At 58.3% G+C, this 13,581-nt stretch overlaps 2 protein-coding genes across 3 annotated transcripts in view; one reads left to right on the top strand and one right to left on the bottom strand.

Annotated features, from left to right (window-relative positions):
• GMDS (GDP-mannose 4,6-dehydratase) overlaps positions 1-1,216 on the top strand; it is a 409,651-nt gene extending 408,435 nt beyond the window's left edge. For both annotated transcript variants that reach the window (XM_083824038.1, XM_083824037.1), the window contains one exon: positions 238-1,216. In XM_083824038.1, coding sequence (XP_083680164.1) covers positions 238-300 — 63 coding nt within the window. In that variant the 3' untranslated portion in view covers positions 301-1,216. The remainder of the gene's footprint in view (positions 1-237) is intronic.
• A 7,982-nt stretch (positions 1,217-9,198) lies between these two features.
• FOXC1 (forkhead box C1) lies at positions 9,199-11,280 on the bottom strand. Its single transcript, XM_083824036.1, has one exon. The coding sequence runs from the start codon at positions 11,135-11,137 to the stop codon at positions 9,344-9,346; it is 1,794 nt and encodes a 597-aa protein (XP_083680162.1). The 5' UTR covers positions 11,138-11,280; the 3' UTR covers positions 9,199-9,343.
• Between the last annotated feature and the right edge of the window lie 2,301 nt (positions 11,281-13,581).

Raw genomic sequence — 13,581 nt, 5'->3', positions numbered from 1 at the left:
CCGTGACTCTGCTAACCTGCCCTGGAAAGGGCCCAGCGGGCGTCAGCATTTTGGGAAGGAGCGCGTGCCTCGCGCTCGGGTGCCAGCATGGCAGCGCAGGCCGCGACTTGACCCAGCGAGTTTTGGGAGACCCGGCACTCCCGCGGCGCAGCAGGGCAAGCGTGCGAACAAACGTGCTCCTTATCCCCCCCTCGTCCTGCCGCAGGGACCCTCACCCGCTTCTCTCCCTCCTCGCAGGAGCTCGTGAGGGAGATGGTGGACGCCGACGTGGAGCTCATGAGGAACAACCCCAACGCCTGAGCTCCGCCGGGACCCGTGCTGGGGGCGCACCCCACGGCCAGCACAGCCACCCACACACTCCGCTGGAGCTGGGGTGGGTGGCCACCCCCCCAGTGTGGCCTTATTGCTGGCCTGCCTGTGCGTAAAAGCCCGGTTTTTGTCCCCCCCCCACCCTCCTGGTGCCTCTGGCCCCACGAATCATCCCAGGGCTGCCCTGCTCCTCCGCACGGGCTGCCTCTGGCTCCCGCTGTTAGCCAGAGGGGATCCCCCCAGTACTGTACCTGGAGGAGCCACCGGCTGGCAAGCCCACCGATTTCCTTTTTTAATTAAAACTCGTCTTTTTATTACCTAGGACCTCCAGCACCTTTTTAGTACTTTCTCCCATTTTGAATGACAGAAATAAACAAAAGCATCTCCTGCACTGCCCCCCAGCCACAACAGCAGCGACCCTCTGGCGCTAGCGCGTGCCCACCATCCCTCTGGCCCTGGCTTCCCCTAGCCTTCCTTTGCTGAACACTCCTTGTTTTTCTTTCCTGCAGCTCACCTCCACCCCAGCGGCCCATTTCCACCACTTGAACTCTGTAAAAAGTTTGGATAACTTGATCTAACTTGCAGTGAAATCGCCTTTTGACCATGCCGAATTAATTCCTAATTGCTGGAATCGCTTTCAAACCAGTCAGAGGGGACTTGTAAGCATTTTTCAGATCTTCATTTCAGAGTGTGAGTGAGTCACAGAAAGTCTTTTTGTCCAGCACCTTCCTGACCCTGGGGTCTGGGTTTTTCTTTTTTTTTTTTCCTTTTTTTCCCCCCAGAATTTCCCCATTCCCCATCATCCTCTTCCCGCTTACTATAATTAAACCTCGGACGGGAGCTTGAATGATCTCAAAAGATGGCTTAAGAAATAAAAACAAAATAAATAAAAAAGCTTTAAAAAAAATATTAGAAACTTCAAGTTGAGTAAATATTTTTGCACTTTTCGTGCCAAGGTACCCGGGTTATCCAGAGGTCGTCGAGCCCATACATTTCCCGTTGGTTTCGGATCTTCCACCCACCAATTACTCCCATCGTTTTAGCTTTATGCCTCGAAAATGAGCGAAGCCGCTGCCTCGCCGGGCACGGCTGAGCAGAGAGCGAGCCCTTTTTTAGAGGGGGCGAGAGGGGGGCGATGCAGGCTCCCCGAGCGCGTCGCTTTGGGAAGGGGGGGCCCCCTCTCCAACAAGGGGGGCGAGGGCAGAGTTTCGTGATGGACGCGGAGCTGGGGAGGGGACGGGGCTGGGGAGCAGGCTGCGAGGAAGCGGGCTGCCGCGGAGAGAGGGCTCTGTGTGCGCCGTCGCCAGAGGTGCGGTGGAAAATGTGCGAGCTGGCCGCAGACGGGCACGGCGGTGCGGTGCGGGGCCGGGCAGCCGCAGCAGCCCCTTCCTTCCATCCCTCGGGGCTGGCCCGGCAGGGTTTGGGGCAAGAAAGCGGGAAAAAGGGAAACGCAGAGCCCCGTCCGTCTGCTTCCTACAGGTGCACCGAGTTTGCGCCCTGGGGCTGTGCTGTGCAAAACCTGCCGGGGTGCTTCTCCATGCGGTAGGGTGCAACTCCGCGGCTTGGGTTTTTTTTTAATATCCCCCTCCCCGTGGCATACGTATTTAAAAGAAAAAAAAAAAAGAAAAAAAAAAGAATAAAGCGCTTTTCTCACCATTTTTTGTTGTTGTTATTTTTGTACGGCTGGGAAGTATTTAGTGCTTGCAGTGATTTCCCGGGCCGCTTGCCGCTACCACTGAGCACCAGTTCGCGCATCTCTGCGGAGGACTGGGAACCTTTCCGCAAGCCGCCGGCTTCCCTTCGACCTCAGTGGGTTAGGGTTTTTTTTTGTTTCTTTTTTTTTTTTTTTTTCCCTGGCACCTCCAGCCGTGGCGCGTTCAAGAGAAGCATTTTTGTGCTCCCTTTTCGGCCTCCGTGTTGGGGGACGAAAGAGGAAGGGGCTGAGGAGGCAAAATCGGTTCTAGACCAAGTCCCTCCGTGGCGACCTTGTGTTGGGTGCCTTTGTGCTTCTTTCGTTAAAAAAAAATACCGCTCCTGATCCCGACGGGGACAAAAAGCGCAGTGTCCCGCTGCTTTTTGAAAATTTGGCAAAGGGTCGAGCTGCTTTTCGGTCCCCCCCCCCCCCCCCCCACAAGCACACACCTTCCTGCGGGATTTTCAGTTCTGCCGAAAGCACTGCCCTTCGCAACGAGCACGGAATCACGTCTTAAAAACGAAATAAAAAAATTAAAAAGGAAAAAAAAAAAAAAGAAAAACCACGCGGCGATTTAAGCGGGTGATACCCACCCGTGCCACTACCACACCACTCTCAGGCGCACGTTCCCTAATTATAATGCGGGTGTCAAGCGTTTTGTGCGCGCAGGTACGGAAAAAACTCATTCCCTGCCTGCCCGTGCTGCGTTTGGCCGCCTGGTCCGGCATCATTACGGCTCCGTTAATTAAAGAGGGCAGCAGCCAACGCAGCCCGGGCCCGGGGGGGGTTCATACCGGCTGCCTGCAGGGAAAACGAAGGGTTTTTTTTTGGGGGGGGGGAACTGCACCCGGGGCCGGCGGGTAAAGGGGAGCCCGGGTTGCCCCTCGACGGCTCGGACGGCGAAGTGGGGGGCGAGGGAAGCCCCCCCAGGCGGCTGTCGGGGCCGCGCTCCCCGCGTCCCTTGGTGACCCCCCTTCACCCCCGGTGCTTCGCCGGCGGAGCGTCGCCTGCAGACACAACAAAGCCGGAGCAGCGCCGGAGCAGGCAGAGCTCCAACGTTTTGACGGGTGGAAGAAAAACATCAACAGATACCTCGCAATTAGCCGGCGATGGGGGCTAGGGGAGGCGGGCGGGGGAGAGGTCGCTTCGCAGCGGCGGACGCTAATTGCAACCTTTGCTTTGCTAATGAGCTCGCCCCGCTCCGTGTCTCCCCCCCCCCCCCCCCCCACTCCCCTCCGGAGGGCTTGGGGGGGCGGGGGGGGGGAGGGGCGTGGGGAGCAAGCCGTCATTTTTGCGCGAGCGGCAATGCGGCTTTGAATCCATCCCGTGGCCGGGAGGCCAGGCTGCAGGCGCTGGCCGGGAGCGCTCCCGTTCCCAAACCGGGGCTGCGGGCGCGCCCCCTGCCCCTGCACGGCCCCCTCGGGCCGGGGGGGCGATGCCGTCGGGGCCGGGAGCCCCCCCGGAGCCCCGCACCCTACAAACGCCCCGCCGGAGACCCCCACCGAAACCCCAAGGCAGCGCCACTGGATCCGCAGCGGGCGCCCGGCGTTGTTTAAACAATCCTCTTTCTGCTTCGGACGGTATTATCAGGACTTTCGCATTATCGGTCAATGGAAAACATTCTTCTTTTCCTTATTTCAAATATTTATTTAGTATATATATATATATATATGTTAAACTCGGCCGCTCAAATGTTCTGGCAAGTAAATAAATTCCAGGAACGGGGGCGGGGGGATTGCTATGGCGTTTCTTCTAAACGGAGCACTTGTGCTCCGAGGGCGATATGACCTGTTTATTCATCGATTCCTAATACCTAAATATCCCGAGTGTAATAATTTGCGTCTTTTTTTTTTTTCCCCCCTTTCCACCGGAGGAAATTCAGCTATTTTAAGAGTTAATGGCTCTAAACGCGTTGGTTTTCCTGCATCCTCCCCAGAGGTGACGGGGGCTGGAAAAGGAGGGGGGATTCCAGTTTGGGGGTTTCGCGGCTGTTGTTTTCGTTCTGCCGAGAGCAGCCCGAAGCCGCTGACCCGAGCGGGGGGCCGTGCTCCGAGCAGCGAGCCCCCTGACACCTAGAGGTCAGGTGAAAGTCCCCAGCAGGTAAGCCGCGGGCCGCCCGGCGCGCTCGCTCCCCGCCCCACAAATTGTTCCCTTCTGCCCACCCAAGTCGCTTCAAGCTGTGTTTATTTAGGGGGCAACACAAAAATTGCCGACCACTCAATTCCCCTTCAAGACGGAGACCTCTCGCCGGTAGCCGGGGCCGCCTTCCCCTCCTCACATCCCGCCCCCCCCCCCCCCCCCCCAAATTTCACCCTCTCCGAGGCTCCGCTTCCCAAATCTCCGCACGCCACCGGGGGAGACCCGGGCAAGCCGTCAGGGGAAGCGTCGGGCTCAAGCCCTTTCGGGACACCCCCCCAAGAAAAACAGGGGTCCCATCCACCATCCCGCAGCCCCCAAGAGCTGCCCTGTGCCCCGGGGGGGCGCAGCGCCGCGGCGGGCAGTGCCCGGGGTGCGAGGCTGCAGCCCGGCCCCGCAGAGCCGCCCGGAGCCGGCCCCCCCCCGCCGGGACAGCTATTGTTTCGTTCAATTAGGCTCCGCTTGATAAAAAACAATCGCTCGTTAACCCTCGCCCTCCTCCCTGCCGGCTGGTGTGTTGTGAATGGCGACATCGTCTCCCTTGACCCCCGTCTCCTTTTTCTGTCTTTCTGTCCCCTGAAAAATGATTCCGCGAGCTCTGATTGAATTTTATTCCTTCCTGACCTGGCCCGTTTTTATTGCATGGACACCATCAATCTTGACCTAACGCGACGTTTGTTTATTACTTTGGAAAGAAGCGAATGGCTTTATGAGCCCCGGAGTAATTAAAGCAGGAGGGCCGCATTCACCGCGGCACCGCACCACCTTTGGGGCGGACTCACGACGCAGACGGGGAGGCGAGGGAGAAGAGGGAAAAAGAAATAGGAAAAAAAAAAAATAAAGAAAAGGGAAAGGCCAACGGGATGCCGACCGTTCGCAGCCCACGGGCAACCCACGGCCCCCTCATGCTCGAGTTCCTCCCGATAAGCGGGCGCGCAGTGCCTCTTGCGCAGCTCCCCGCGCAAATCCCCGCACGCCACCTGCGCCCCCGCGCAGCCCCAGCTCGGCCTCGGGCACCCCGACGGCGCAGCAGTTCCCCGTGCGCGCCGCTGCGCTGCTCGCGGCCCTCCCAAAATCCCGCGCATACCAAGGCGACCGAACCATCCGGCCAACGCCGAGGCGAGCAAGTGGGGGAAAAACGGCCCGAGGTTTCAATGGCTTTACGACGGCGTTAATTGGGAGCTAATGTTCAATTAGCGGCCATCCCTGTAGCACAGGACGGGGGCGCGTCGCTCCGAGGCGCGCAGGAGCGCTCCTCTCCCGCTGCGCGCGTCCCGGCGCTCCGGGCTCCTGCCTGCGCAATCAAGAGGACGTCATAACCACGGCGAGCTGGTTGTGACCTCACGCTCATCTTCGTGTGGGCGCCCAGACGTGCTCAGCCCCCCGCTGTCCCTCGCATCAGCGCCTGCCCCGGCCTGCGCGGCGGCAGCGCGCAAGCGAAGCCCCTGGAGCGCAATTTCCAGCACGCCCCGCTCCGGCTGCGCCGTTTTTTGGGGGGCAGAGGACTGCGCGCTACCGCAGCGCAGCCGGCTGGGCGATGCGGTGCGACCCCAGGGCTGCCGAGCGGTACAAAGTTGGGCCGGGCTATGAAAATAGTCCCGGGTGAACTTTGAGGCTCTTTCCCCGAATTTCGCGACTTTCAGAAAGGGCCCCGGCTGCGGTGAAAGGCTCGTTTGCAACCGTTCCCTGAAGGTCTCCGTCCGCGACACAAACAGTCTCCCCGCAAACTGGTGTGTGGAGGTAGGGAAGGGTTTAAAACGTCCTCTTTGCATGCACTTCCCCGCTATTTTTGGTTATGACCTTTCAGGAACAAACCCCGAGCTGTCATTCACTTCTAGAAGAACTTTTTGCATAGGAGATTTAGGCGGAGGGGCGAACGTTGCCCTTCTACCGAGGGGAATTTCACACTCCATTTTTCCCTCGGTTTCGGGGGCAGATGAGCAAATACGAGTTAGAAACCACCAGAACGGAACGGCCCCTCAAATAATCATTTTTAAAAATATGTTGCGCCTTTTTTTTTTTTTTTTCCCCCGGACGGCGAGCAAGTCGAAAGCCCTGACATCCACCTCGAGCCACAGACACGCCGCGAAGCTGCGCGCTGACCTGGCACCCAAGGGCGCCGCTCCGCAGGCAGCGCCGGGGCCTCGCAGCCGCACCGTCCCGCCGCCGCCGGCCGCACGTCCCTCGCACCGCCGCGGAGCTCTGCTGGGAGACAACCAGAGATCAGGAGGGACCCTCCGCTTTGCCCCCTGCTCGCCATCATCATCGTCACCACAATAAAATGATAGCAATAACAGTAATAGCAATAATAATAATAATAATAATAATAATAATAATAATAATAATAGTAATAATAATACAACCCGCGTGTGATCTCCGCAGGACAGACCGACTCCCCAGCCCCCAAAATCCCCGGGATGTTTCTCGGCCTCCCCGCTTCCAGCCTCCCCCCCCCCCCCCCCCCCCCCCCCGGGCCTTCGCTGCCCTCCTGCAGCCAGGCGGGGAGCGCAAGTTGCGCGGCCGCGGCACTTGTTCGGGAGCTTCAACCCCCCCATTTCTGCCCCCTCCACACACACATACATCCCCCCGCAGCCCGGACGAGCCGAGCTTACTGCTGTTTTCCCTGCTATTTTATTTTCCCCCCATCACCCCACCGCTGGGAAAAAAAATAACAAAAATAAATACTAAATCGCAAAGAGACCAGCGTCCGATGAGAACAAAAAAACTAGGCAAACAGCACATGCAGTCGCCGCTCTGCCCTCTCATTTCTTTAATTTTCAGCCCGATTTTCGATACCGGGAGGGGAGGAGGCGGACACGGCGTTTCCGCGCAGCCCCCCCGCTGCCGCCGCCAGGGCTCCGCTTCTCCCGGGGAAAAGAAGCGAAAGCAGGAGGCGGCCAAAGGCCCCGGCCAGCCGGGGCCGGCAGCGGTGCGGGGGGAGCTGGGACCCCCCCCCCCCCCCAGGACCCCGCAGCCGACCCGCTCGGCTCCGCTTTGCCCCCGCTTCGGCCCCAGAATAACAGGGCGGCGGAGCGCTGCGCTTTGTCGGACCCGATTCAACCAGCAAACGGCTATAAAGAAGGCCGAGAAGCTCTTTAGCAAGAGCCAAATAATTATATACATATATATATAAAATCAAATAAAAGGAGCGAGGTATTTCCACAAACGCACTTCAAACCAGCTTTATGCGGCAAGCGCCCGGTTCGGCCGCTCTGCTTAAGGGGTTTTCTAACAGCGGATTATCGCTTTGGAGAGGAAGAGCAGCTCAAAAGCCAGGTAATAAGGTTTAACTGTAAATACCTTCGTATTTATTTACAGTGTAACCCTTAACAATGCAGCGGCAATTACTGCTAAGTGTTGCCTTTAGATAAGAGGCACTGATAGGAAACTGTATTATCTTGAAAGCAAACTTTAGGCCTTAAATATCTCTAATCAAATAATCTTCTTCCCAGGTCTGACTGACAAGGCAGATTCTTTTTAAGTTAATGAATTTATTGCGTTTTCGGTGGTTATTTACAAAAGGGGGAGGTGATCCCCCCATCGCCCGTAGGTTCTTAATTGCAAAATGTCCAGAAGGTGAGATTCTCGGTCTGACAAGCAGCACTCATCTGCTCCCCTGGTAACATTTTTTTTTTTTTTCCTACAGGTTTAAGGAAAAAGGAGGGAGGGAAGAGGCGAAAAAAAAAAAAAAAAAAGACTATATAAGAAAAATTCTGCCACGCCAACTCTTTCTAAAACAATCTCGGGCAGAGCAATTAGGGCACTCCCAACAGAGCGGCAATGTCCCTAAAGGACAGGAGTAAGAGCTACAGAGGTGTAAGGCTAGAGCGCACAGGCACCCTTTTAATCCAACTACTTCGTTATTATTTTTTTCCTGACATAAAATAGGACTTTAAAATATATTTCTACGTTACAGTAGCGGCTTCACGGGTGTGATGGCGCGCGTTGCCACCAGTTCTACAAAGTAGGCTTACATTATATTTACGAATATCCGTGTTACAGGAGAGCTGCCATCCAAAATACACCGTGGAGCTCAGAAACACATGCGACGCGTATATGAAGCCGTGAATAAATAGGCAATCCTTTTTCCAATACGGATCCGTATGGAAACCCTGGATATAAACGCGTATGCAATGCACCCACAGCGATCGCCAGCCCGATGTAGGCTCGCAGCCACACACGGGCGCCCACTCGGCGTTGGCGCTTCCCATAGCCTTACACGGGCACCTTATTTAAAAAGCCGTGAGCTTGTCCTGCCGCTGCGCACGGCCAAATGGTTCCAGGTCTTGCCCATTAATTGCTAAGAAAACGTGTTTGTTTATTTGCCAGCTCAGAGCTGCCATGGGAAAGTATTTTTTTTTCTTTTTTTTTTCCTAGCGGATAAGGCGAGCTGACTAAGTGGAACATATTGCAGAAGAGACCGAAAAGGGATTTTTTTCGACCTGGCAGATCCTAAATGGTCTCTGGAATTTGCGCGGAGGGGAACGAGCTGTTCCATCGGCAAAGTTAGCTAGGAAATCCCTTTCCCCTCTCTCTCCCTCGCTCTGAACGAAAGTATTAAAATATACAGACGTGTGGAGGAGCATTCCAACTGAATGGTAATTTATTAATAAACAAACAATGCAATACCTTCAGAATATTTTCAACAAAAAAAAAAAGAAAAAATATTGATAGAATAAGATTAATACAGTTTCCCTTTTTTATATATAGTGAAAAAAAAAATCAGCGTTTCAGTCAATTTTCAGGGAAGGGGGGAAACACTTTCTGGCGTTTGGTCCGCAACATCCAACTACAAATTAAAAATAAATTACTATGTCGCAATTTACATTTTAAAACAAGTCCTTGTAAAAGAGGAGGGTCCGGGACGGGGAGGAGCGGGGAGAAGCCGGTACTCTACGCTGGGTTTTTCGCCCCCTTTTAAACACAGGGCCTGGCGATACCTTAAGGGCCGGGGCGCACGGGGTGGAGGGGTGAGGTTGGAGGGAGTATTTCTCAAAAGCAAGGAGGAAAAAAACAACAACAACAACAGAAAAAACTTACGTGTTATCGGAGTAACACTGTCCTTTAACAAAACCAAGACATGCTTTGGAGCTGTCTCTGTACAAAGGCTTTTCGCCCGCGCTCTCCTCTCCCTCGGGGCGGCCGCGGGGACCCCCGAGCGGCGTCGGGGGGGGGAGTTGGCGGGGGGGACGTCGGGGGGGGCGCTCAGAACTTGCCGCAGTCGTAGACGAAGGCCCCGGAGGTGCGGTAGAGGGGCTGGCTGCCGGGGAAGGCCATCTGACAGCTGCCTCCCCCCGCCCCGCCGCCTCCTCCGCCGCCGCCGCCGCCGCCGCCGCCGCCCGGGCCTCCGCCGCTGCCTCCTCCTCCGGGCGAGGCGCTGAGGCCGAGGCGCGGCGCCTCGAAGACCTCCCTGGGGGCGGCGGCGAAGCCTTGCTGCGCCCCCCCGTAGCCCGGCGCGCCCGCCAGCGGGCCCAGCTCCCCCGCCGCCGCCACCGCCGCCGCCGCCGCCGCCGCCGCCGCCGCCTGGTTGAGGTACCAGGAGGCCAGGCGGCCCTGGTGCGGGTGCGGGTGCGGGTGCTGCCCCTCCTGGTGGCCGCCCGCCGCGCCGCCCAGCCCGCCGTGCCCCAGCGCCCCCCCGCCGCCCCCTCCTCCGCCGCCGCCGCCGCCGCCGCCGCCGCCGCCCCCCGCTCCGCCGCCCCCCGACGGCAGCGCGTAGTCGGGCAGCGGCTCCTCGGCGGGGCTGGCGGCGGCGGCGGCGGGGGGGGGCAGGTGGCCGGGGGTCCGCTCCGCGCCGCCCGCCGCCGCGTACAGGCTCATGGCTTGCATGTTGCAGTGGTAGGTGGCCGCCGAGGCGGCGGGCTGGCCGCAGGGCGAGCTGTAGACGGAGCTGTGGCCCGGCGAGTAGCCGCCGAGGGACAGGGCCGGGGGGATGCCGCTGCGGGGGGCGGCGGCGGCGGCGGCGGGGGGCAGCAGGCCGGAGCCCAGCTCGGCCGCCCCCTGCGGGGAGCCGCGCAGCGAGGTCATGATGTTGTCCACGCTGAAGCCCGGCCCGTGGTGGTGGTGGTGGTGGTGGGGAGGCGGCGGCGGAGGGGGCGGCGGCGGCGGCGGCGGCGGAGGCTCGGGGGCTTCGAGGCTGAGCGAGCGGGCGGAGGGGAGGGCGCTGCGGGGGCTGCCGCCGCTCGACAGGCTGCTGCTGCTGTCGGGGCTCTCGATTTTGGGCACGGCGCCCAGCGGCGGAGCGGCGCCGGGGGGGGAGCCGGCGTGCGGCGGCGAGGCCGTGCCGTTCTCCGTCTTGATGTCCTGGATGCGGACGGGGGGCGGCGGCGGCGGGGCGCTGCCCCCCCCGGCGGGGCCGCCCTCGGGCTCGACGGCGGCGGCGGAGGCTGCGGCGGGCGGCGGCGGGCGCGGCGGCGGCGGGGCATGGTCCTTGAGGTGCAGGCGGTCCTTGTCCTCCTTGTCCTTGACGGCGTCCTTCTTCTTGAAGCGGCGGCGGCGGCGGAGGAAGCTGCCGTTCTCGAACATGTTGTAGGAGTCGGGGTCGAGGGTCCAGTAGGAGCCCTTGCCGGGCTTCTTGTCGTCGCGGGGCACCTTGACGAAGCACTCGTTGAGGGAGAGGTTGTGGCGGATGCTGTTCTGCCAGCCCTGCTTGTTGTCCCGGTAGAAAGGGAACCGCTCCATGATGAACTGGTAGATCCCGTTCAAGGTGATCTTCTTATCGGGCGCGTTCTGGATGGCCATGGTGATGAGGGCGATGTAGCTGTAGGGCGGCTTCACCATATCCTTGGGCTGCGGCGGCGGCGTGTAGGGCCCGTAGGCTCGGGCCATGCCGCCCGGGTACTGCTCGTGGGCCGGGTGCGAGTACATGCTCATCGGGGCCGGCATGGCCGCGTAGCCCCCGCCGGCCGCCGCGGCGGCGGCTCGGTAGTAGCTCTGCTCGCCGCCGAGGTACGGCACCACTCCCAGGGAGTTGGGGCTGGACACGGAGTAGCGAGCCTGCATGTCCCCCCGGCAGCTTTCGCCCTGCCTCCCCGCCGGCCCGAGCAGCTCGGCCCTTTCCCCTCCACCCCTCCGCCGCTCCGCCGACCGAGCCGCACCGGGCAGCCCCCGGCGGAGCGCGGGGAAACGGGGCACGGAGCCCGACGGCGGCGCCGGGAGGCTCCGCTCCGTCCTCGGCCGCCAAAGCCCACCGGCCCCGGGGGGGGGAGGAGGGGAAAGTCAGAGCCGGGGGGGGAAAAAGAGCCCGGGCCGGGGGGGGAGGCCGAAAGCGTTTTCTCGCAAGAAACCGGCGGAGGGCGAAAAAAGGAATCGCAGCGGAGAAAGCAGCTTCCCAACGCAGAAAGAGTAGTAAGGAAATAAAACCTTCGCGAAGAGGCTCCCACGCTCCCGGTTCCTCGCTCCACGGGGATCTGCAACAAGTTGTCTGCAAAGGAGGGACAAAAGTAGAGGGATGTGTTTTGTTGGCTTTTTTTTTTTTTTTTTTTTCTTAAGCGAGCGGCAGCAGCGGCAAAAAATCCACCTTCCCGGTCTCCCAGTGCAAACTCGCCCTCTCTCTCTCCCTCGCTCGTTTTTCAGTCTCTTTTTCAGTCGCAGGCTGCTTTGCGAAGCATCGGAAAAACTCCTGAACTTTTGAGCATCCGTCACCGCGGCGAGAACTTTTTTACGCACTTACAGTTTTCTCCTTTTTTTTTTTTTCCCTCTCTCTCTCCCCTCTCTCGCTCTCTCTCCTTTTTTTTTTTTCTTTTCCTCCTTTTGCAGGCGGCCCGGCTCCGCCCCGCCGAGCTCGGCCGGCCAATGAGGGCCGGGAGACACCCGGGGCTCTGAATGAGGAGGGAAAAAAAAAAAGAAAAAAAAAAAAGAAAAAAGCGAGCTTAAAAAAAAAAGAGAGAGAGAGGGAAAAAAAAAAAAAAAAAAAAGACGGGAAAAAAAAAATCCCTGCAGCAGCAGCCCTGGGAGTCGCAGCTCTCGGGGACCGGCCACACAAGCTCGCCGGCACACGCGGATCCCCGGGGCACGCGTGGACCCCCCCTTGGTCCTGCGCGCGTTTTGCGCGCCCACCCCACGCCCCCCACCCGCGCAACCCGCCCCGGGCGCACGCAGGACGTGCGCGCATCCACATAGCCCCATATTTAACCAGTGCAAATACACATGGACGTGCTCCCCCGGAGCGCTTCCCACCCACGCGTGCACCCCGCTCCCCGCCGCGCGTGTTCCTCCCCTACTTTTATTTTATTTTATTTTATTTTATTTTATTTTATTTTATTTTATTTTATTTTATTTTATTTTATTTTATTTTATTTTTTCATTTTCACTTTTTCGTTTATTTTTTCCATTTTATTATTTTTTTTAATTTCTTTTTCATTTCTCTTTCATTTCTTTTTATGTTTTTTTTTTTTCTTTTTTTCATTTTACTCTTATTTTTTCCCCCTTCAGGCTCGTTCGCCTCCTCTCCCCGCGCCCTCCCGCCGGGCTCTCTCCTCCCCTTCCCTCCCGGCTGCCTCCCGGGCTGCTCCGGCTCGCTCGCTGTTCTCCGAGGGAGGCTCAGCCTCACCCCCCGCGGCCTCGGGGACGGAGGGGAAAGTGCGGGGGGGTTGTGCGGGTGCGGGCGATCGGATGCCCCTGCCCCAGCCCCAGCCCTGCCTCCAGCCGGCCGCCTGCCTGCCCCGACGTTCCCGAAGGGATCGCATTCCTCCAGCTGACCAGCTTCTGCCGAGTCCTCCCTCCACAGCTCCCTTTTATTACTCAGCCATGAAGGGCTTTCCTCTGACGGCCCGCAAAGAAAGCGCCCGCTGCCTCTGCTGTTTATAAACACGGGCGCTGTGCTTTGTGCCGGGTCTTTAGCTCGCTTGTGCAGGTAAATCTCTGCAGACCTTAGGGGATGCGGCGGAGCGAGCGGCTTCTTTATTTATTGACCGGAGCCGCAGAGAGCGCTCTTTTGTTCCTAATCTCTTTCAGAGTGGACTCCGTGGCACGTCAGGTGTGTCACAAGCGAAAAAAAAAAAGAATAGGTACAATAAAATGGATGCTCCTGAAATTGTTTGGCCGGATCTGCCGTAAAGACTTGATTTCTGGGGTCGTTGCCTTTGTTTGAATGTCTGAAAGCGTATTTGGGCTGTCATGAGATGTTTAGATTAACACTTTAACGGGAGCTCAGAGGGATCGGAGAGTGAGGGCTCGGTGATTTCTTTTTTAACATTTCCTTTTCGGTTGCTTTTGGGTCTCAGAGAAGATTTTATTTTCGCGCTTTAAACACGGGGCGAGTCGTAGATAGACGTGTCTGCCCAGCGGCGTGTTTCACCAGTTCTTCGGATATCTGAAATCCAAGCCGGTACTCTTCCTTACCTCCCAGCCTGTACCTCTGCAGCTTCATTAGCGTTAATAATAGATCAGTTGAAGGGAACGAGATAAAATCTATTTTAAGGGGTGGAATTTGTACGGGAAAGACG

This window comes from Anser anser (genome assembly GCF_964211835.1).
Source record: "Anser anser genome assembly, chromosome: 2".
NCBI lineage: Eukaryota > Metazoa > Chordata > Aves > Anseriformes > Anatidae > Anser > Anser anser.
This window is presented reverse-complemented; position numbering and strand designations above follow the sequence as displayed.

Coding starts and splice junctions, on each gene's coding strand:
- FOXC1 (XM_083824036.1), bottom strand. CDS start 11,137: ATGCAGGCTCGCTACTCCGTGTCCAGCCCCAACTCCCTGGGAGTGGTG.